Consider the following 25201-nt stretch of genomic DNA (forward strand, 5'->3'; position numbering starts at 1 on the left):
CTAAAACAATTTTTCAAGGCTGCTGATCGTCTTTGAACGATCAGAAGCCTTTTTAGTGAGATCTGATTCTGACATGCTGTTTGGAGCAGCCTAATTATAACCAAAAATTATAATTAATTAAAGTATCAAGCAGTCTTAGTGAGTGCTTGATATCATTGACAAAAAGCTGAGCTGAAGATTTGTGTTTCACCCTAAGGGGTTCATTTTTTATCTGACCCCCTCATGACGGCGTTGTTCAATGTATGTCATTGTCCCTAAGTGTGACAGTTAGTGACACTTAATAACAGTGACATTGTAGGCCACATAACCACTATTCGGTTTTACAGAAAAAAAAAAAATGTTGGCTTTTAGTTTTAGGCCGGGAAGTACAGGAAAATTACTGAAATCCTAGGGATGGGAGGTGTTTCCAAATAAAGGACACATAAATTAATTTATTTAATGCATTTTTTTTAGCTGTGCTATTTTTGAAAAAAATAATAACCACATTCAAAACTGGGGAAAGTGTTTTCTTTAAGTTTTTTTTCCTCTTTTTAAAATATGTTATTCATACTAAGTGAGGCGCTACATGCACATACTGTATGTGATATACATATATAGCCCTTTCTGTCCACTAAAAAACAATATATAATATGTGTGGGTGCACTTAGTAAGAAAATATTACTGCTGTGAAAGAATCACACAGCAAAAATTTTAAAAGTGCATCAGTCATTAAGGAACAGAAAGGGAAAAAAAGTTCAGTCATAAAGGGGTTAATTGAACAAAAAACACAAACACATTTTTTGACAATTCCTTTATTTAAAAAAAAAAAACATCCAACGCTGTAATCCAGTGTCAATAGCAAAAGGTTTCCGAGCACACTCACCAGCCAGCATGCAAAAATACCTGTCTAACCGCTAAGGTTAAAAACAGAGGTTTTAGATACACGTCTTCTGCAGAATATGTGAAAGCTGCACTGCCTCATATAGGCTCATCTGTGTAGTACAATCCTTACTCTAGCCTATGAGAGTCTCCATCTTGGAGCACATGTAGCAAAAGATAAAACTGGGTGCAGGTTCGGCAGGAGGCAACCCAACCTCCTTAAAAGGCACAGGGACACACAAGGGACCCTGCACATCACAACAGCAGCTGAGACCCCCAGTGTGTCACTGCACCAAATCAGTCAAGCAAAACAAATGGCAAACGCACTCATCAACTCATAACCAGCTTTCAAGCAAGGTGCACATGGAAGGGCTTTATACAGTACAACAGCAAAAAGTTTCCCAGCACACTCACCAGCCAGCATGCAGTAATCCAGTGTCAATGATGTCACGGGACTCGCCAGATCTGTTATTGCATTAACACACACTATGATTATTAACAGTGTGCTTATTATAAGGCTTGTGATCTCACTCTCTCTGCTGGAATTTGAATTTATTGCACAATTTAGATTTTGAAGTATGCAACAGGTGGGCAGGGACACCCAAATTCCAAGGTGGCCAGGGACAGAGTAAGAACTTTGGCCAGGAGATCTTGGGGTTGATTTACTAAATACAAATAGGCTGTTCACTTTGCAAGATAATTTGCTCTTTGAAAGGGAAGTTTCCCTTAACTTAGTGAATTAGATGAGATGACTTCCATCATCCAATCACCTGCAAGTAAAAATACAGTTTTTTTTCTTCTCCTAGCTTCTGATTGGATATTCTTTGCAAAGTGAATTCACTAAGCTAAGGGATAGAATCCACCTATAACTGAAATGTACATTTCTTAATAAGTGTAAATTGGCCATGTAATTAAATTTAAAAAAACTGAAAACCGAGGAGTTAGGGAAAGAGGGAAACAAATATATAGAAGATAATTAAAGGATAAGTTCACCCTTTGCAAAAAATTTAAGAAATGCATAATTAATAATATATATAAAAAATATGCATTTCTTTCATATTTGCATTCAAGCCTGGAAAGCATTGCAATTGTGATCACTTGATCACAGCTGCAAAGCTCAGGCTTCTGCACATTCTCTCCCAGGCAGAGCTTGTATGGAGTTTCAGTTAGGAGAGATGGGGGGAAGGATGGCTGGACTTCACACTGCATTAAATCACCTCATACGGCATCCAGACATTCCCGCTAGGTAGAGCTGCTCATATTCCTGCATCTACCTACAGTGAGGATGGCTGGACGCCGTATGAGGTGATTTAATGCAGTTTGAAGTCTAGCCATCTTCCGCCCCCCCATTTCTCCTAACTGATACTCTGTACCTCAATACGAGCTCTGCCTGGGAGAGAATGTGCAGAAGCCTGAGCTTTGAAGCTGTGAACGAGTGAGCACAATTAAAATGCTTTCCAATGCAAATATTAAAGAAATTCATATTTTTTTTATATATTATTAACCATTCATTTCTTTAATTTCTGCAAAAGGTGAACTTATCCTTTTAAGCCCAGCAGTAGGAAAGCTAAAAATTATTTTAATGAAAGGTGCAATTGTGTGTTTTTTAGTGGTAGAATCATTACTTGTTCATTGGAAAATTAAAATGCATTCTTAGGCCTCATTCACACAGCTGGGACTCCTGTGGTAAAAACCTACGGATCCTTGCTGCAGGAATCCTAGGTATACCTGTACAGATGTGGCTGCTGTGCCCGTTTAAGTGAATGACAGCAGATCTGCCAGTGGTTGTCCGCATATAATTGTACATGAAACAATTACCTGAGGCTTGATATAGATACTTGTCCCTGGACACAATATGTCTGCATCCAGGGACAATCATCTATCCCACACTGCAGGCAATTGTTCTATGTATGATGACATGCAGACAGCCATTGACAGATGCAGCCACTGTCAGCCTGTCCTGCCCTTGAACGGGCACAGCGGCTGCATCTGAATGGGGATACCTGGGATCCTTGCTGCAAAAATATATAGGTTCTTGCCACAGGAATCCCCAGTCACAGCCTTAAAGAATAACTCCAGAATATTTAAAAATTAACCCTTGCAGTGGGGCTACCCTCACACTGCAAGGGTTGCATGTTTGTTTTGGTCTACGGGCAAAGATAAAGAAGAAATACTCACCTGATCCTCAGTCCTGTGGCAGTGACCGCTCACCTCTCTCCCCCTTTGATCCAACTGTAGTATGTCCCTCAGCATCCTCGCGTCTAATGGACCTGCGTTAGAAGTGCTGATGTTATGGGTCCTTAGACGGCTGGAGTCTGGGGGAGAAGAGGCTGCATGAACTAATCTACTAGCAAAGTGGGACCAAGGATTGGGTGTTACTACTTTATTTTTGCCCCCTAAACAAAATAAGCACTTAATCCCTGCTGAACTGGGTTAGTCCCACTGCAGGTTAAAATTTAAAAATCCTGGAGTTCTGCAAAAGGTGTTAATGTAGCCTGTGTTTGAACCTTCACACTGCTTCAAATCTCCTGGATTGAAAGCAACTATAAAATATTTCTTTGTTTTCTGGAACGTGAATAGATGTAACCAATACAGATGTATAAACATATTGCAAGTATGATTTGTACTGGCTATATAGCATAAACCCTACACTTTTTGTAAGATCTTGCTTTTTTTATTACCATTTGTCAAAGAGTTATCTAATGAAAAGCTGGCTCTCAACTACATGTGACTGATCCTGCCTGATAACAATACCCTGCTTCAAGCTCTATATTAATTAAATAATTAAAAGGAGATGTCTCTGGGATTAAAGCAGAAACAAATGGGGCTTGGATACAGGATTAGACCCATATTTATATATCGTGTAAAATGATTAAAGCATTTTCCAACTTCTTTTTGAAAAAGAATTAAAACAAACCTTTAATGAGAAACACAATGCTTTCACTCTAACCAGATTATGAACATTTAAATCTGATGATATATATATATAGCCCCCAATACTGGATTTCAATCAGCCACTGAACCTGAGAAGAACATTTTACGCAGTAAGCTGACCCCAGAACAGGCACTTACACAGAATGGCACAGTACAATGCAATAAACCCAGCTGCAAACTTTGGCAACATATATGTGACAGAAATACAGCGAGTCACAATAACAAAGCGTACACCATTAAGGGGCCATAGTCATGCACATCTGCTAACGTGATGTACATGATACAGTGTTCAGCATGTGACAAAGGTTGTTACATTGGGGAAAATGGCCTTAAGCTGTATCTCAGGATGAACCTACACAGAAGTTCGATCAAGAACCACAAAGAAAATGGATATTGCACTCCAGTAGGACATCACTTCTCCCAGAAGGATCACCCCATCCAAAACCTCAAAATTAAAAGGAAATTTTAAAAACTCTCATGAAAGGAAAACATTTTAGATGAAAATGATTTTACATTTCAATGCCATAAAGGAGGGACTTAATGTGGATTCTGGTTTTCTGACACACTACCAGAACTTTTTATGAATTCACAATAGCCTGTACAGCAGCCGAGCGGCTCAGCCGAGGCCAAAGGCATATGCTTCGGCTCGACTGAGACGAAGTGACAGCCGAAGCGTGGAGAAATTGGTAAACTGTAATATACAAAATTTTTGCTTTTGGGTTTAAATACAATTTAATTAATAATACTTAATTCATAATGTGAAAAAATTGCGCTGAAAATAGCTTCAGGTTTTTACTTGCTGCAAATAAGTTAAAGCCGGACTCCCAGCCAAAATGTTAGTATTTTTTTTAAATGTCCTCTAGTTGCTATAAAAAAATCAGCTTAAGCTGCACTACTCACATTGAATCCAGAGCTGTGCTGCATGGTACCTGTTCTCGGCCACAAGATAACCTTACTCTTCTGGATTGAATTATGCCCAAATCCACTCAGCTTTGAGACTTGAAGACTCCTACCTTCCTATTGGACTGCTCATATCACAAATAATCACTAGTAATTTGGTATCAATTATTTCTCTTGGCTAGCTAGTATAGTTAAAATGATATTAAAATCAAAAGGATTTTGATTTGATTGATGTTTAAAAGTGACTCCTTTCTCAAGCAGAGTGCTATGCAGTCACCCTTGTGTGTGCTACTAAGCTGCATGTGTCTCCACAAAAACACAGACACAACAAATCAGGCTACTTCCCTCCTCCCTGGCTCCCTCTCTTCCCTCCTACAAGCTAGTAGATGAACAGTTTTTGGTGTCTCTGTCCCTTGTAATCTTGTAGTGGACAGGAAGTTTAGGGAAATTGAGCTGAGGGAGTTGGATGGAACTGTTCAGAAACATGATGATTGTAAGTGTTTGGGCAAAAATTGTAAAGCAGTGCTTTGCTGGGCAATGTATATTTGTTTGATCATTGGATTCATTATTGAAAAAAGTTTGAGAGTTTAACACTACTTTAGAGCTGCAACAATTATTCGATTAAGTCGATTAAAATCGACGATGGAAAACATTTTCAACGTTTTCCTTTGTCGATTCGTCTGCTCACGCCACGCCCACGTCGGTTAAGACGCTCGCGCCACGCCTACGCCGGTAAACCCGCTCACGCGACGCCACTTACGCCATGTCCACCACACACGCTGAGGACATGCGTCTGGCCCTCTCCTCCCGGTGAGCTTCCCGCCGACAACCAACAACGCCGCTGCCCGCCGACAACACCGTCATTCAAGGTAAGTCAAGATCGGCCGGGAGCTTTTTAATGTTTCCTGTTTTTTTGTTTTTTGTTTAAAGTGGCACACTGCAGAACATTAGCAGCTATAGAGGAACAACAAATCCCAGCAATAATACATTAAACACCCTGTATAATGTATTATTGCTGGGATTTGTTGTTCCTCTATAGCTGCTAATGTTCTGCAGTGTGCGGGTGTATAATACATTGGTTTTCTGCATTGCATTGTATTGTGCATGTTGTTCTGCATTGTATAATACAGCGACACACTGCAGAACCCCAGCAGCTATAGAGGGACACCAAATCCCAGCAATACTACATTAAACACCGTCTATAATGTATTATTGCTGGGATTTGTTGTTCCTCCATAGCTGCTAGTGTTCAGCAGTGTGCCGGTGTATTATACATTATACATGTATTGAAGAGCTGCAACAATTATTAGATTAAGTCGATAAAAATTGACGATTGAAAACGTTTTCAGCGTTTTTCATCGTCGATTCATCGGCTAAAATGTAAATTTCCCACTCACGCCTGCCTGTTCGCGGCTCCATACACGAGTTACGCTATGCACGCCGCGGACACTGCGCCCACCATGCACACGCCGCGTACGCAAAAACCGCACAAGCCGGACACACGCCAGCAGAGCACGTCGCCACCGCTGCAGCGACTTACAAGGGTTCAGAAACAGTTAAGGGGGACCTGTTTTAATGTTTTCTGCTTCAAAAAAAGCGGCACACTGTAGAACACCAGCATCGAACGTAATAATCGGCAAACTAATCGATTATGAAAATAATCGTTAGCTGCAGCCCTATACTACTTTACTCTTTTTAACTAGGTTGGTATTTTAATGTTGAAGACGTTTCACCACTCATCCAAGTGGATTCCTAATTTCAAATAAGTGTTAAGACGTACGCCAGCATTTGGTTCCATGTGAACAATGCGTAGGTACTAGGGATGCACAGAAATTTAGTCCGCCGAAAATGGTACTTTGGGCAAAATGCTGAAAATAAAATTTTTGGGCCAAAAATCGCTAGTTTCTCTGTCAGAGGGGACATAGAGCAGCACCAAGCGGGGAGGAGAGAAACTTTCAGGAGACTGAGCGGTGCGGGGACGAGAATGAAAATATGCGTTAAAAAACAAACATTTCTGTCCAATTTTCAGGTTATAACATAAACATGAACATTATGTATTAAAACAAAGTACAGAATAAAAGGCATATATACTCTCAGTAAAAATTGTAAACATTATTCAGGCAGGCAAACTCGTTAGAGTTATTGTCAAGTTAACCGATACATGGTGAATCTGCTAAATTTGGTTTGGCTATCTAAACTTTAACTCTTCCGCTGCCAAGCCCTCCGGAATGCTTTTAACCTTAGCTGGCCACCCCATTTTAGGGGCTTCGGGGAAATAGTAGGGGTCTAAACAGACATTTCCCTTTTGAAATAGAAAAAGAAATTGAGGGCACAGAGTCCACAATCTCTTTTTCGGCAGCCTCTGTTCTGAATGAATGGAAAGCACTCAGGACAGAGGCTTCTCATTCATTCACAAACTGGAAATAGTAAATACTATCAACCAGTTATGAATGGGTGGAAGCCTCTATAATGAGGGCTTTCACCCATCCGGAAACACATGAATGAACAAGAAGTGATGTAAAGCAACTCCTGTTCATTCATAACTGGGGGACACATAATACTGTGTGTCCCTAGTTGTTTACAAACATTGGAATGATCAGCTGATCACTCAAGTTTTGGTGCTGCATACAGAGGATCGATAAATATCTGACAGGATGAGAGCGGCTCCGCTCTCCTCCCTGCTTGGCCATCCAGACAGCTGAGGCTGCTCTCTTCTCCCCACTCGGCCATCCTGATCAAAACGGAGTTAAAGCGACAATGAGCTTATAGCTGATCGGAGAAAGCCACCGACGTAAGGCTTACTGAACTGGCCAGCTGCAAGCGGTTGTGTTCCGCCGTAAGCCTTACTTCGGTGGTAGGGTAAGGGTGAATGGAGTTTTACAGCACAAATGTCTTCAGAGACATTTGGCCATGTAGTTGTTTTTTGTTTGTTTTTTGGGTGGACTTGGTCTTTCTTTTTCTAAATGTAACCTGTAGAATTGCCTGCAATGATTGTTGCAGACCCTTTTACAGTGATGAAGTGCAACTTCCTTTTATGAAAGAAAGAAAGAAATAGAGGAGGATGCACTGCTAGATACATTTTCAATATGTGTAATGGCTACTTTGTTATGCAGAACCTGTGTTTTTTAGTTTTGCTCGAAGACCTCCTTTAAAATTCCATTACCTGGAGATTACAAGTGTTTATTTTCTAAGATGCTCATTGTGCAGTTTTAAAGATCTGTCCATAAGAGAAGGCATAGTAAACACCTGCCTACAAGACATATCATTATCTTCTAGTCTTGATTGCACCCTTCTACAATGTTTAATTAAATGTATTTTTAAATATATTGTTATTGTAGTTCAAGGGCATTATATAACAATACAAGATCAGTAAGACCTAAAAGTTTAAAATGTATGTACAACCTAGTAATGAACCTCTCTTATCTGATACCTTTTGTTCTGCTAAACACAGCATTGAAGATGTTTAGTTCAATCTGTTCGATAAGTGCATACAATTTCCTGTTCATCATGTCAGAAATGCTGTCCTGTGTCTTGTCTGCAATTCATCTCTTAACCTGAAGGAGAGAAATTATCTCTCCAAGTTCTTGAAACTACAAAATGATTTGCCTTGGTTGTGAAGAAAGGAGAGTGCATTTCTGGCAGATCAGCAAGTCTTTTTCTGTACCTGCCTTGTCTTTTACTGGAAAGTTCTGTGCATCTGTTGAATACGATTCAACACGCGTGTCAAATCGCAGAGGTGTGAAAAGGGCCTAATGGTTGCTGTTTCTTTTGTCTTTATAGCAAATGTGTACAATAACTATGTCAGCCATAAAAGAGTCAACCAGCATTACAAATTTTTACATATTTTATTTAGGGATGTTCAGATACCAGTGCCGATACTTGGCATTTTCATGAGCACTACCAGGGTTGCATCGGTTGCAGATGGAAACTGGCTCTGGCACTCCACCACTGTCCTGAAATTAATAGTCTGTATTGTTTTAGAAAAACTGTCACATTACAATAAACAAAAATGTATCAGTAATTGTATCTATGAGTACTTGGACAAGTATCAGTACTTGTACTTGTAAAAATGATATTGGTGCATCCCTTATAAATATTTGTTAAAAATAGATCATATGTTAAAACAGGAATGCACAAATCTCAGGAGCTCTGTATGCTGCTTAATAATGACAACTGCCTCCTAAGTTTTAAATGTTTCTCTAGTCTAGTCTTGGAGCTGGAAAAGTATCTGTACTTGTACCGAGTACGGTACTTGGTATCTAAACATCCCTAATTTTATTACATTCCAGTGGAGAGACTTTTGGATTTTCAAGTCAATTTACAGTGTAATAGTTTTGATTTATTAAATTTAGCCACCCTATTATAAGTTGGGTTTATTTGTTTTGTTTTGTAGCCATCAGTATTCTTGCATAAATGAGTATTAAACAGTAAACGTCTTGTATATTTTATTGTTACTACTTTATAATACCCAATATACATACTCAATTTCTCAATATATATATTACTGTTATTGTTACTACTTTATAATACCCAATATACATACTCAATACTCAATATATATACTCAATTTCACATGCTTTATAGACAATGAGGGGAATTTATCAAAACTGGAGCCGCTGTGCAAGGCAGGCAACCAATCGGCTTCTCTCTTTCATTTTCAAACCTTAACTGAACAAATTGAAGAAAGAAGTTTATTGGTTGCTGTGCACAACTTCTTCAGATTTTGTCTGCTCCAATTCTGATAAATTCCCCTCATTGTCTATAAAGCATGTGTGTGAAATTGAACCTGCTTTTCAACATCAAAACGGTCAGTGCTGGGGTAGCTTAAAAAGCAGGTATCAAATCTCCTGCTTTAGTGTTACTTTTGAAGCAAATGTTGTTTTTTCATTACTCAGTTTTAAGCTTACCTCACAAACTATAATAAATTTGGTATAGAGGTTTCAGCTGGAGTAATATGAGTCAAGAAGAGACTATTAAAGAACTGTTAGCTAAAACAAAAAAAAAATATATATAATTTTGCTCTTTCAGTGTTTATGGATCCATTTCTGTGTTAATTTTCCATATAATTAATTCAATTTTCCATTAGTTTGGGTTAAGGATCTACATATTATGCAATAAATGTATTGTTCTGTTTGAAAAGAAGCAGTTCCCAGCTGAGGTATTTTCAATCTTTATAGCTTTTCTGCCATGGCCAAATTGTTCTAAAAATGAAAATATAAGCACAAAAGAGAAGTTGTTGCAAACAGCAATTAGTCAGGTTACACCTTTTATTTATGTAAGGCGTAATCATCTTTAATTAGTTAAACTTGAGAAGCTGGTATTGCCCCTTTAGCAGACATTACTTTTTGTAGGCATATAACATAACTGCACACCAGTCTCTGCCATGGACTCAGTGAAACTGACCACTCCTTCATGTGAAATTCCTTTTAGTTACAAGATGTATGTGGGCATCCTTGGATGAACTGCCTGTTTCAAATCCTTGTGCAGCATTTCAATGGAATTCAAATTGAGGCTTTGATAGCCCAGCCCATAATGCTTCAGTTTTCTTTTCCGAACCATTCTAGATTTTGTAGTGTGCTTTGGATAATTATTATGTTGAAAGATCCATTTCTGCTATAACTTCAACTTTTAGAGATGGCCTCACATTCTCATCCTGCAGACTTTAATATGATGTAGTATTTAAAGTTGTCTCTATTCTGACTCCAATTGTTGGATTAGTGATTTGTCCCTTCCTGAAACCTCTATGCATGGCCTGTATAAGCAGATACAATCACAGCAGACAATCTTCTCAGATAGCTGAACTCCCCAAATACTTTTAATCTATGAAAACCTTTATTGAAAGCAGCAGGTTACTGGCAAGACAATACAGTGGTAGATGCTGTACTGAAGTATTTGAAGCAGTGAAAAGGAATATTCTTTCTGCTAGCCTCAGGTTCACATGTGTTCTAAAGATGACTAAATCTTCCACTGAGAAAAGGGGAGGTTACATCATACAAATGGGAGGAAACACAGATAAAGGCTGTAATCAACTCAATGACCACAAGATAGCATTATAACAAATATGAACTAATATGAATACACAATAAACACTGATGTAATACATTGCCATAGAACTGCTGGAGACAGCAATGTTTTAATGACTGGAGGCTGCCCAGGCCTTGAAGCAGCAGAAAAACAACACACTATAACATTTTCACCACCATGCTTGGTGGTGCTTGGTATGAGGTTCTTCTTCTGAAATGCTGTCTTTGATTTATGCCAAACCTGTCTACTGGAACTGTGGCCAAACAACTCCGTCTTTAAATCACAAGTCCACATCACAGTATTCTATAAAGTCTGGTCTTTGCCTATATTTTCAATGGCAAACTGCAGCCTTGCTGTTATGGTTTTTTTGGGCAGCAAAGACTTCTTTCTACCACACCTCCAATGCAGGTTAATTTAGGTGCAATCTCTTTCTGATTACAGATACCTTTGACATCAACTTTTGCTAGAGTTACCTGCAGATCCAGTGATGAAAGTTTGGGGTTCTTGAAGATTTCTTTTAGCATCAAACAGTCAGCTCTGACCTGAATTTGCTGGGCCAGCCAGTCCTGGACAAATTGGTCCAGCCGTTTGAAATGTACACAACTTGTAGATTATTTTACTTACGGTGGAATGTTTTTTGTATAATTTGACAATCTTTTTGAATACCTTGCCAGACTCCTAGGCATCCACAACCTTCTTTCTGAGGGCCTTAACCTCCCTGGCTCGGGGTTAATTTTCATTACCAAAAGGGTTAACCCCGAGCCACACTCGGGATTACACAACACGTTACTTACATGTCCACGATCCCCGCTGTGTCCTCCAGCCGATGCCGGCATCCGCCTTCCGGGTTTTCCGCCCTTGCGAGCGTCCGTGTCGCAGGGGGGCGGAACCGGCGGGAAATTTAAAAGTAAAAAAAAAGGAAATAATCAGACCGCCAGGGAGGTTAAGTCTTGGCATGATGACATCACACATGTCATAGCAAAGACAACACCAGACCATTCATATCGGAAGTTTAAATAAGTCATTTTCTCACAGTATACTCCCTAATCATTGTTCTAATCATAGGATTTTTTTTAATTTGGAAGACCTGATTCTTATCTCATGGATATGAAGTGGTGGTAAATGAAGGGGTGTACCATTCATTTAATTTTCATTTATTTAGTTTATGAATTCACCGTGTCAGTTTTATGTATCTTTTGATGAAGTGTATCACCTTTGCCTGTAAGCACTGTTGAATAAAGCTCTAATGTTTGCCTGTTCATTATTTTTTAAAAGTCAACAATTTTCACAGGGCATGTTTACTTTTTCACATGACTGTAATTAGGTAAATGTATTTAATGCTGAATCTAGTTTACTTGTATCTGCCTATAATCTAACTTAATTCAGAGACTGGCATTAAACCATAATGGTTTATAGGTAAGTATTCAAAATGTAGCAAGATCCATAGAAAAGGTAAAGCCACACATTCTTTCACTGCAACTATGTTTATTAGGAAGCTTAAAGTCAATTTCCACCTGAAGAGGCGCATGATGATGTATACATGTGCACATATTCATGACTCACATTGCAGGCTTTCTTCATTTTTTTAATTAAGGTTTTATTAGGCCTAAAGCCTAATAATTCAAAATTTTCTCCACAGGAAAATCAGTCAGCTGCCCCCCTCTCTGTCACCCATTGTAAAATGATAACTAAACACCAGCTCTGCCTTTGCACACAATACACAGAAACATATACACATTTTGCTTGTACAGCACAGAGGCAGCGATTTCAATGAGGATATGAAGAGGAAATTAACAAAAAATTTAAGTTTTTGTGTTTATATACAACAACTGCAAATGCCTGCATTATGTACACTTGGCGTATATTGCTGGCATATGTTTTTTTTTAAATACCTCCACAAAGGTGGAAGTTGACTTTAAAACAAATATCAGACCCGCAGAGTCTTGAACCATTTTGTGCATTCGCACTTTCTTCCTTATAATATAATAATTAAGTTAAGGTTTGATTTTCTCAGCACAGTTTAGTTTTCCTTCTGTGGGTGATGAATAAGTCAGAGTTTTATTTTGCCTTGTGACTGGGGGATTCTGCCTTCAGTAGCAAGTTCTCCTCCTTCTTCCACATCCCACCGCTGATTCTATTGGCCAGTTAGTTTGTAAATTCCTGTGAAACCACCTGATCAGCAATCAGCCATCCCCTCCTGCGCTTGTGTTTCTGTTTCCACTACCCCCTGCAGCTCTCCTCTTAAGGATTCTCGCTCTGCCCCTCCAGTCCCCAGGGATCTTGCACCCCCTTCAGGCACTTGCTTGGAGGAGGAGAGGCTGAAAGAAGCACAACAGCAGGCACCTGCACCTTCCTGCTTATAAAATAGGAGCACTGGAATTTATCTATGAAGTATTTCTAAAGCCAAAATGTTTTTGGCTTTAGAAATTTAGAGGATTAAACCCCTTTTGTTTGTTTTTTTGCTCTGTGTCCTGTTCTAGACGTTTCCCTATGCTTCTTTGAGATACAACAGGAAGTGAAAGGAAATCTCTCCATCTTAGATAGTTATCACAGGAACACAGGTCCCCATTGGTAGATTTCCCTTCACCTCCTGTTAATATGACATCTGTAATACTTTGGATTTCCCATCGGTTAATGCCCCAGTGATAGAGGTCACCATGAAAAACAGAGAGGGTGAATATCGTCAGCAGGAACACAGATAGCAATAAAACCCTACAGGAGTGCACTTTAAAGTGATTATTGACCACACATTTTCTCAAGAAAACAGCTTATTACAAGCAAAACTTTACTTTTTCTTCATGTAATAAATTTAATAGAATATATCTCACATTTTCTTTATGTGATCTAGATCCTGGACTTCCGAATTCCATCATCTTTTTCCATGTTTGACCTGATCTCTGGCTTCTGCAGCGACCTTGTAAGCTCGGCTCAGAGCTTTATCTCTTCCACTTGGACTTTCTACCTGCAGTCTGATGATGGAAAAGTCGTAGTATTTCAGGTGACTGTTGGTACTATTTAATGCAAATGTTTGATAGCTTGATCTATAGGTGTTCATTATTCTAAATTTTTTGCATTGCTATCTTTCAGTGTCCCTAAACAATTAATTAATTGAATACATGCTTATGAAAAGAAAGTTAGTAGTATACACAATGGGATTGATTTAATAAAGGAGTAGAAACTGTTCTCTTAGCAAAGTTATTGTTCACTTCAGTCATCCAATAATGTACAAACACAAATACTGTTTTGTTTTTTTATTATTTCCTTTTGCTATATGTAGAAATCAAACCCCTTTGTTTATTGTAAGATTGACATTTTACCATTTAAATAGCTAACACATACAAAAAAACTAGTTTGAAGCTCTAAATGATTGCTAAGCATTTACTTAGGTGACAAATTATATTTGTTAACAAGTCAGACAATTGCCTTATAAAAAAAATTAGGGACCCATATTTAAAGCAGTGGTAAAGCCTATCCGTGGCCATAGCACTGTCTTTGAACAAAAAAAAGTGTGCTTTAGAAATATGCTTTCAGCGAAGTCTTATACCTTTTAACAATTTCTTGATTCACTCTTCTAACATTCCTTTATTTATATTTTGATTATGAGGGCAGTATTTTCATTTACCTTTCAGTCTCAGCCAGAAGTGGAGTACCCAGTGCTAGAGCTTCAAGCTCCAAGATCAGAGGTCACTGATAAGAACTGGCTTTCTTCACGATTTAATACTCTGAAGCCAAACACAGGTATAGTACAAATTAGATTTGATTAGTATGAATAGCAAGAAGAATATTTTGGTCTACTAACAGTATGTGGTTTTGGTCATGCCACTGATCCAAAGCAGTACAAGGAGAACACCAAGAAGCTTTGGAAAGGATTGCAGGAAGTATATATGTCAATTACACTTACCTCTTTAACCCTTGCTGCCAAGCCCTCTGGAACACTTTACACCTCAGCTGGCCACACCATTTTTGCAATTTTTCTCATTGTTTTGATTTTCAACTGCTGTGTTGCTAGGTTTTTTAAAAGACCCCCCAAACTATATATTTTCTGAAAGCACAGGCCCAGTAGAATGAAAAGATGATGCTACTAAATTTGTAGGCCCTGCGATAATTGTGCAAATGTTTATCAAATCAATATTAAACCGATAAAAATACACAATTTAATTGATAAAGCACAGTAAAATCAGTATCAGTGCACAAAAAAAATATATTTTCACACTAAATCTAAAAGATAAAACTGCATAGAGTTAATACATAACAAATATTTGCAAATGTTAAATTGAGCCTTTTTGTGAAACGGTATAAAAATGAAGGAACGCAAAACTGTAAATAACCGACTTATGTTAAACATCATCTTTGCGCGGTGTTGGTGTTTGTGTTACGTTAAAATGATACAGGCGTGCATTTAATTGCAACACAGCGTATCACAACGCATGTCAATGTGTCGCAATGCTTTGCCATGCGTTGCCACAGTTAATGTTATTTTAAAAATATAAAAAAATCAAGCACTGCGATGAGTTCTAACAACACACTGCAGTGAATGTGCATGGCGTACACCACAATATGGTGCACGTGTAATATAATGTTGTTGGAGCGGAGTGGTTTGCGTTTTTATTTTTTATTTTCTTTTATTTAATTTTGTAATTTTTTTTCAAAGTTTTTGATGTATTTTTTAATATATAGTTACATAGTATTTGAGGTTGAATAAAGACACAGGTCCATCAAGTCCAACCTATTGCGTTTGCATTTCAGGTGTGTGCGTGTGTACTTGTACCCCTTTATGTAACGGTCTCCGAGGAACTCGTCCAGGAGTTTCTTGAATGATTCCACACTCTTCGCTGAAATTACTTCCCGCGGCAGAGAGTTCCAGACCCTAACCGCTCTAACTGTGAAGAACCTCTTGCGCCCCGTGTGTAGGAATTGTTTTTCTACCAATTTATAGTGGTGCCCTCTGGTCTTTGTTACAGAGCTAACCGTAAATAGTTTGTTAATAATGTTGCTGTCGCAGTTGAACAGTTTATACAAGAAAATCATGCCCCCCCTTAATCTCCTAACTTCCAAAGAGAACATATTTAATTTTAACAACCTTGTTTCATAGTTCAGGTCTTTGAACCCCTTAATGAGTTTGGTTGCCCTCCGCTGGACCTTTTCCAGCTCAAGGACATCTTTTCTTAGTATTGATGACCAAAACTGGACCGCATACTCCAGATGTGGCCGAACCAGTGATCTGTAAAGTGGCAAAATTATAGACTTGTCCTTGCTATACATTACCCTCTTAATGCAAGACAGGACTCTGCTTACTTTGTTTACAGCAGTCTTGCACTGTGAGCTGTTATTCAATCTGCGAACTATAATGACCCCCAAATCCTTCTCCGTTTCCGACTTCCCTAGTGGCACACCCATAAGTGTATAGTCCATTTGCCTGTTTTTAATTTCAAAGTGCATTACATTGCATTTATCGACGTTGAACTTCATCTGCAATACAGTTGTTCACTCCCCTAGTTTATCCAGGTCCTCCTGTAATGTTATAACATCTAAATCTGTGTCTATTACCCTCCCAATTTTCGTATCATCAGCAAACACTGAGACATGACTACTCACTCCCTCCCCGATATCATTAATAAACAGGTTAAAAAGCATGGGGCCCAGCACAGAACCCTGGGGCACGCCACTCATGACTTCAGCCCAGTCTGAAAAGGTGCTGTTTATCGATACTCTTTGTACATGTTCCTTTAGCCCGTTTTCTATCCACGTGCATACTAATTCATCTATGCCCATATCCCTTAGCTTGTATAACAAGCGTTTATGTGGCACCGTATCGAATGCTTTGGAAAAGTCCAGATATTCTACGTCCACCGCCCTCCCTCCATCCTGATCTCTACTCACCTCTTCCTAAAAGGTTAGCAGGTTGGTCTGACAAGAACGATTCTTCCGAAATCCATGCTGGTTATCAGTTATTATGCCATGATCCCGGACGAATTCCACTAAGTAGTCCTTAATAATTCCCTCTAACAGTTTACATACTATGCATGTCAGACTAACTGGTCTATAGTTCCCCGGCTGGCATTTTGACCCTTTTTTGAATATTGGTACCACATTTGCCTTTCACCAGTCGCTTGGTACTCTACCAGCCATTATGGATTCTTTAAAAATGAGGAACAATGGTCTCGTTATCTCCTTGTTGAGTTCCTTGAGTACCTTGGGATGTAGATTATCAGGTCCTAATGCTTTATTTGCATTAAGCAGTTTAAAGGGGTTCTAAACCCTCCCGTTTTTTTGCCTATATCTACTGCTAGCAAGCAGCAGCTATAGGCAAGAAGTTTTTTTTTTTTAAACGCTTCAACTAGGTTTAAGCTTACCTCGTTATCGCTGCGCCCTCCAGCGCCGAGAATCAGGAACTGCTCGTACAGTCGAAGGATCTTGGGGCGGAGACGCAAGGTTAGTCTATAGACGCGTGCACCCGCATGCAGACACCGCTGGATCGGAGGGACAGAGCAGTCAGCACTGGATGGGAGAGCAGCCGCACCGCTGGAGGGACTGATGAAAACATCAGGAAAGAAGAAGAAGATCGGAATAAGAGACATCATTTAAGGTAAGTGATAACATTAACATGGGGGGAGGGAAAATTTTTTTTTTACTTTAATGTCACTTTAAGCCTATGTTGTATCCCGTTTTCAGTCAACCACTCAGGTGTATTTCTTGTTAAATTTTGTTTTTTATCATTTACAGTAAACCCGTCTTTTTCCTTGGTGAATACCGATGAGAAAAAAGTATTTAGCGCCTCGGCCTTCTCCCTGTCGTTTGTTATTAACCCCCCATTTTTGTTCCTTATTGGGCCTATCTATTCCTTTCTCTCCTTTTTACTGTTTATGTATTGATAAAAAATGTTGGGGTTCTTTTTACTAACCGTGGCAATATATTTCTCACATTCCATTTTAGCTGCCCGGACTACCAGTTTACATCTTTTATTACATTCTTTGTAGTTTTGGAATGCCAATACTGTCCCCTCCGTTTTATACATAGTAAATGCTACTTTCTTTTCCTTAATGTGTTGTTTTACCGTTTTATTTAGCCATATTGGCTTCGTTGTGGATCTTTTACTTTTGTTACTGTACTTTTGTAACGGTATACACTTGGTAATAGCATTTTTTAATTCGTTCTTGAAACAGTCCCACCTTTGGTCAAAGTTTAGTTCATTAAATAAGTTTTCCCATTTGATTTCACCCACTATATTGTGTTGTTTATCAAAGTTGGCCTTCCTGAAGTTTAGGCTTCTTGTGCGACCACCCCCCTTCCCTCCACCCAATATTAAAAGCAATTGCCTTGTGATCACTATTACCCAATGTCTCCCCGATTACAATATCCTCAATTAACTCCGTATTATTGCTGATTATCAGATCAAGGATTGCATTTTTCCTAGTCGGGACCTCAACCATTTGATCCATGAAATTGTCTCGTAACATATTAAGAAAACGAGCCGCCTTTGCCAAATGGAAAGTTCCAATATCGGGGGTCTAAACAGACCCCTGACATTTCCCTTTTGAAATAGAAAAAGAAATTGAGGACACATAGTCTTCAATTTCTTTTTCTGCAGCCTCTACTCTAAATTAATGGAAAACCCTCAGTACAGAGGCTTCCCATTTATTTAGAAACTGGTGATAGTAAAATGTTTAGAATAGGTAGAAGCCTCTGTAGTGAGTGCTTCTCCCCATTGAGAAAGTCATGAATGAACAGGAAGTGATGTAAAACACTTCCTGTTCATTTATAACTGGGGACACATAGTACTATATGTCCCCAGTATTTACAGCTGATCACTCCAGTGTGTGCTCTGCACACAGAGGATCGGTAAATATCGCTGATATTTACCGATCCTCCGCTCAGCCACGCACACACAGCCACTGTAAGCCTGAATCTGACAGGATGACAGCAGCTCCTCTCCTCCCCGCTAGCTGCAAAAGCGACCATGAGCTTATAGCAGAACGGTAAATGCCACCAACGTAAGTCATACTGACGTGGCAGGCTGGGAACATTTGTGTTCCAGTGTATGCCTTGTGTCGGTGGCAGGGAAAGGGTTAAAGTGAATTTAAAGTGTATTTCCACCTTTGCAGCCAAAGCAGGATAACACCTTTATATTTTTTCAATGTTTCCATTCACATAGCATAACTTAAAAATGCTGCTCATCTTTTTGCTTGCTCTTTCTATAAAATCTAATATGGAAGTTTCAGTCTTCTTTGTGATGATAAGAGGGAGCTGGGTAGGTGTGTTTACCAGAATTAACTCTGTCTGTACGGTGCTGGCAGATCTTCATTATCAGTTGTAAAGTTGATGTGCACACATCTATCCTAACAAGAATTAATTATAATTTACTCTGTGACTGGGAGCTGTCCAGGCCTTGAAGCAGCAAATCAACCCCTAAACCATACAATTTCCACCACACTTTGTGGTTATGCGGTTCTGAAATACGGTCTTCGGTTTTGTGGAAAATATGTCTCCTGTTACTACGATCAAACAACTCTATGATTGATCAGTCATGGGAGATCACACCATAGGGATAGAATACCTCAGCAATGAGCCAGGGCTCTGACTGGGCTTTTATACTCAGCAGAGGATTGAGACCACTCCCCGGCTACCGAGGCAACCAGGTAGCCTCTCCATCAGGAGCCAATGGCGAGAGAGGGGCAGAGGGTGTGTGCTGGGAACCTCCCCCAGCAAGGATCACACCTGATACCAGTAACTACGTGCATGTCCCCGTGCCTGTGCGCGCAGCCTGTCCACCGCGCACGCGCACTTGTTGCGAATGCGTACCCACAATCCTGGTACCAGGGGTCCTGCCAGGAAGGGGAACCCGTGCCCCCCGCCGCACATGGCCACCCCGAGGAGAGGTAAGCCCCCTAGTACCCTGACAATTACATCTTGTTGGGCATCCACAGTATCAGCGCATTTTACAGATTACTGTTAGTAGATGGTGAAAAAGATTGGTTGCCATGTTTTTACTGCATTTATTTACCACCCTAATAAGAGAAATTAAATTCACATTGATATTTAATTATTATTTATTTATTCACAGGCATTCGAGAAAAAGCGGAGAAGACTTTAGGAAAGGAATCCAGAATTAAACACAAGTTATCCCATTTGGAAACTCCACAATCTGAGCATGATTTTCTGGGGTGTATGTCCAAGTAAGGATAGATAATATGAAATTTATGATACGGCTGGAGCATGAAAAAATTTTTGTTTCTTTTTAGAAAAATAATCCAGATAGTGTTTTGACTCTGGCCAATCAGGATAAATAGTTAAACTTTTTAAAAATATTAAAAAAGCCCTGTTTGGAACGTTTTCTTAAAGCTGACCTCTGGAATAAGCAAACATTGTCCTAATACATGTCATGAGTGTATTCTTAGTTGAATCGTTGTGTGCTTTGTGTATTTCTTCTAGATATATACAGTAATCCAGTGCATAACTTTGCCTTTATGTAGGAGCTTCCTGTAATAAAGACCAGCCACTGCTGCTCTTTCTGCTGGTGCAAGGTGACTGGTCTTCTATCCACCAACTCTTTAGTAGTTTTCTGCAGGCAGCCTGTAGTGGATGGAGCCTACTGGGTCCCTCCCACAGCTCTGCTCTCTACATAGGCTGTGTACAGCACAGTGATTATGTCACTGCTACTTTTACAAGGTAATATAGGAGTTTCAAAAAGCATTTGGTGCACACAAAGTGGACATATATCCATTTTAGCTTTTAGGGAGTAGAAAGGTTTTTATTTTACTTTAGTTTAGCTTTAATTATAGCTAAATAAGAAAAAAGAAAAAAAAATTGCTGGTACCCAGATTCTATAGTTGTACAGACACATGACCTGTGGAATGCACTGCATTAGTAGCACAGAGATTTGTAGAATCCCCTCCTTTCATTAGTTTACGTTTCAAACAGACAAGTACTTGGGAGACATATGACAATCGCATTCAAGATTACAAATGACTTGGTAAAAGCTCACCAGGCATTTATTATTGACTGATTATTTTTTTATAGAAACTAAATTAATCTTTGTCTTACTCACTCTGTGTAGTGTTATATTTTAAGTGATTTCATTTGCTTTTTCTGCTCTCTTCTTATTCATTTTGTTTTGTGCTGGACCAGCCTAGTTTTTCAAGTGCTGGTTATCAAGTTTAATCTGGGCACCTGTAGCACGTTGTACGTATCTATGATTTTATTTTATTTTGTGGAAGTGGAAAGTTTTTTGGAATGCACTTTAAGTAACAGGGTCTAAAAAAATGAACTGTTGTGAAGTCTTTCAAAACTAAATGATTGAAGCCCAACTATAGCCAAATCTTCTGTTTTTCTTTTGCTTTGGATAGTGTGAGGGGGTGTTGGAACCTCTGTCAGGTTGTAATGCTGTCTGTGACTCCACTGGGGATATTTCTCCTCACTTATTTATGTGATATCAAGGTCAGAACACAAGAAAAAGAAATAGACTCCTCAGAAGTTCTAACATTTCCCAGCTCTGCTGGAAAAAGCAGCTCTGGCTCTCCAGCTGTGCTTTAACTACTAATCCCAACATGCCATATGGCACATGTAGTTCCACAGCAGCAGGAGTGCCTCCCACCCCTGTTCTAACCCTTTTCCACACTGTTCAAAAGAAAACAAAATGTGGATGGAGTTGAATTATTTTCAAATTTTCTTTGCAGACGTTCTGGATTACCACGGTGGATTCTGGCTGCCTGCTTGTTCCTGTCTATTATGGTGATGCTCTGGCTCAGCTGTGCTAGTTTGGTGACTGCACCTGATCAGCATGTTAAGGCACAGGTATTTTACTCCATTCTCCTATGTTAAGTAATCCATTCCAAATTGTACCACTCGATGCGATTTCCATTCACCCACTGGCCACCGGTGCCATGTACAATATGAGGTCCATCTCTTCTCTGCAATCAGAAACGTCCAGGCAGCTGGGAACCATGCAGTGGTTTCAATAATGTTCATTGAAATTGTAGGGATAAAGCATGGTGGTGTGCAGCCTTGACGTTTGTTTGCTCCTGTTTTATTTAGATATGGGCATGCTGACAACTAATTCTTGGGCGCATTTCTTTTTTGGGCATTCAGTTTTATAGCTGCTTATCTTTTATTTCAGAAATTTGTTTTTTGCAACAATAAATTCTGTTACTGGAAACCTGTCATTAGAGAGACATGAATCTGAAAATGCTAATTACTTGGCTGTCATGCTGACCCTTTGGTATCAGTACTTTGAGCCTCTGACCTGGAACACCTCTGTATATAAGGACTTATGCTGTCCAATTTTCCTGATATTTAAACTTGTTCAAGGACAGTGAATAAGTGAGTATTGAAGCTAGTGGGTCAGCTTAACAGCAGCAACAGCACCTCCTATACTTTTCTCATGACAGATTTCCTTTAACAATTAATGTATGGTCAAAAAAAATTTATTCAGCAAAAGGGTTATCCAAAAAGGATTCACTTGCCATCCGTGTCCCTTTGGGGAACGTCACTCCTAGTTTGCTCGGGCGAGAGGAAGCCTTCCGTTAGGGACACTTTTCCGCAAAAGAATATAAGAAGGGAATTGCATCTGCATAAGCGGGGAGTTCTTCCCACTTTGTAGATATTTCTTGTTGCTTTCTGTTGTGGCTCCAGAACAGTAAATGAGGGGAAACATCCTAAAGGTACAGACAATGCAAAAAATAGACAGGGGTTTTCAGCATTTTGCCTTGATCTGCAAATAAAAAAAAAAATACACGTAGACATAAGAATTCTTGTTTAGTTAAATAGCTGGGCCTTACCACAGAAATACAAAACACAGTTTTCTCAAGAATATGAAAAGTACATCAACATGCTTCATACAGTGTTTTGGTCTGCCAGCACACTCTTCTAGCACTCTCCTAGGAGACTATACTGTATTGTAGTAATTATAACTATACCTGTTAATAACAAACAAGCCTAACAGTTATTGATACATCCATTGCCCTATACTGTTTTAATACATCCATTAATATTTTTTACAAAGAAAAATAAAGATGTAGATGGAATTAACATTTAAATTTGATGACGAGTAATACAGGCTTCAAAGAGTTGGAAAATGATAGTTTTGATTTATTTTATATTTAACTGTCAGGGCCAAGCCACACCATCAAGAGTGCGTTCGGCCTCTGGCAAGCACTGGAATGCAACACGGCCGGCTCACTTTGTTTTGGGGCGGGAGGGGGATTGGCGGTGCATTGAACTCAATGGCACCACAGCCACACCCCGACCAACTGTTAGCTTTTTATGGTAAGTGTTAGGAGCATGGCAAATGCTCCCATCCCTGTCGCAACCACTCATTTCCATCTGGTTGTTGCCTCTTGTAATTTCACCTACCACAGTCCAGTCAGCTGCAGGCTGATCAGACTAATCACCCTGGCTACACGCCCCTTACAGTCTGGGCTAGTTGTGCTCTATTTAAGCATCACAAGCCCAGAGCTCTGGGCTGGTGATAGTTCCAGCCTTGTCTTGTCTTTGCTCTGTCTACACAAGCCTGTATCCTTATACAGTAACCAAGTCCTGCCTTTATCTTGTATCCTAGTCTTGGCTTGGTTCTTTAATCCTATACCTTTCTTGTATTAATTTCTGTCTTGTATTTGTTTCCTGTTCCTGTGCCACGCGTTCGGGTGCCTTTGATCGCACGGCGGTGGGGTGCGACTGCGGTGCCATTGAGTTCAATGCACCGCCACGCTCCCTCCCACTCCAAAACAAAGTGAGCCGGCCGTGTTGCGTTCCAGTGTGTTCCAGAGGCCAAACGCACTGGAAGAGGCTCTTGATGGTGTGATAAGGCCCTTAAAGAGCAAGTGGGCTCAAAATAAACAATGTACAGTACTGGTCAGTGCCAAGACAAGATCATATAGCATCTAAGGTGAAGATAACAAATTCCCCCCCCCCTCAAGCTAAGGCTTATAGGGGTGGTGGGAGTGCCACATGGCAAATATGTCTGCAGTTTATAAAATAATGCCTGCATATACAGTGTCCAAGCTTGTGCAAAAATTACAGCCGCTGTCCAATGACCCTAGGTTTACAACGTTTGGTCTTTTGAAAAAGACAAGCTCTAAAAAAAAACAAAATTAATAAACAAAAAAAGCTACAAACAAATAGTTTAAAAAATCAGCACAAATATCTACAAGAATTTTTTTAATGAAAAATACGTTGTGACCCACTCTCCAGGCCCTCCTCACACCATATGGGTTTTAGATCATCCAGATTGCTCCTTCTATGACTTGATCGTTCCACCCATGAAGTACATGGCTCTGCCTTTTTGGCACTATAGCTACACAATAAAAAATATAAACACATACAGTTATTTAATGTTATAAATCTTGTATAAACTTTTCATGTATCAAACAAAATAGAAAGCTGTGTCAGTGTTTCATTCTAGGAAAAAGATTAACATGTTATTTGTGCTTCTTAACAGCCATTAAGCATAAATGGTGACAAAGAATACCTGGAAGACATGGAAAAGCCAGAACCTTTCCCTCTGCCGCCTGTTGTTGCAGTTACTATCTGCCCAACTGAAGAGAGTGAGGAGGCTGGGCCACTGCCAGTAAAAGTAGACCTTGGCAAAACTATCATCTAAAATTTTCATTTCTAAACCTTTACTGCTCATTTCTAAACCTTTACTACATTGCATTATAGTCTCCTGCAGAAATAAAGGGGATAATTGTCTTGTTATACTGGTTTTATGAACAGTGCTCTTTTTGCTTCCTTTCTTTGCAAAGCATCTGGAATGGTTTGCTCATCAAATTGGTCAGAGCCTGGCAGTGCATACTGTGCAGAGCCAAATATTCCTTGTCAATTTCTGTAACAAAATATTCCAGAGGTTTTCATGGATGCAATTTTCCCATAGTACATTGAAAATTTCCAGTTTGTATCTTGTACTGATGTATGACAAGATCGGGTTATTGTACAGTGCTATAAAATGTATGTGCTTTATATATAAAATGATAATATAATATTGTAACATTATTAAAGTAATGAACATTTAAGATGTCCGTTACAGCTATGGCTCAGATGCATTCACTCACACTATGTGTCATAATTTGCAAAGACCATAGTCTTCTCTTCACTGGTTTTGCATCCTTCTGTGTACAAGAAGACTCTGGTGAAAAATATAAATGGGTGAATCTTCTATATCAGTATAGAAACTATTATTGTAAAATGAAGACTTTTTATGGAAAATTCAGTGCAGCTCTCACAAAAGAATACTGTATATGTGGGCCCTTGGGATTTGTGGAGATATTATACAGTATATATGACAGGCTGTATGTGTTTTATTATGTGAATGGTCTATTAAACTGTATTTCAAGATGTGATGTACCCAACCCTTTTTTTTTATTTGGTGACTTCAGCCAATACTTTGGGATTCTAAGTGTTCATTTAGTCTTTGCATTTGTATGTACTTTTTTCTTTTCAGATAACAGAAAGGATTGTTAATATTGGCTCCCTAATTACATTTACTGGGTTACCC

The 25201-nt window shown here is 39.2% G+C and overlaps 1 protein-coding gene across 1 annotated transcript in view; it reads left to right on the forward strand.

Moving 5' to 3' along the window:
- The window catches only part of LOC108796349 (transmembrane protein 59-like), a 47931-nt gene extending 23150 nt beyond the window's left edge, over positions 1 to 24781 (forward strand). The window contains exons 4-8 of the mRNA XM_018567812.1: positions 13565 to 13714; positions 14346 to 14454; positions 19778 to 19889; positions 21390 to 21507; positions 24149 to 24781. Of these exons, the coding sequence (XP_018423314.1) occupies positions 13565 to 13714; positions 14346 to 14454; positions 19778 to 19889; positions 21390 to 21507; positions 24149 to 24310 (651 nt within the window). The 3' untranslated portion in view covers positions 24311 to 24781. The remainder of the gene's footprint in view (positions 1 to 13564; positions 13715 to 14345; positions 14455 to 19777; positions 19890 to 21389; positions 21508 to 24148) is intronic.
- Positions 24782 to 25201: the final 420 nt, after the last annotated feature.

Source organism: Nanorana parkeri, unplaced genomic scaffold (assembly GCF_000935625.1).
Source record: "Nanorana parkeri isolate BGI_ZX_2015 unplaced genomic scaffold, ASM93562v1 scaffold1097, whole genome shotgun sequence".
Taxonomy (NCBI): Eukaryota; Metazoa; Chordata; class Amphibia; order Anura; family Dicroglossidae; genus Nanorana; species Nanorana parkeri.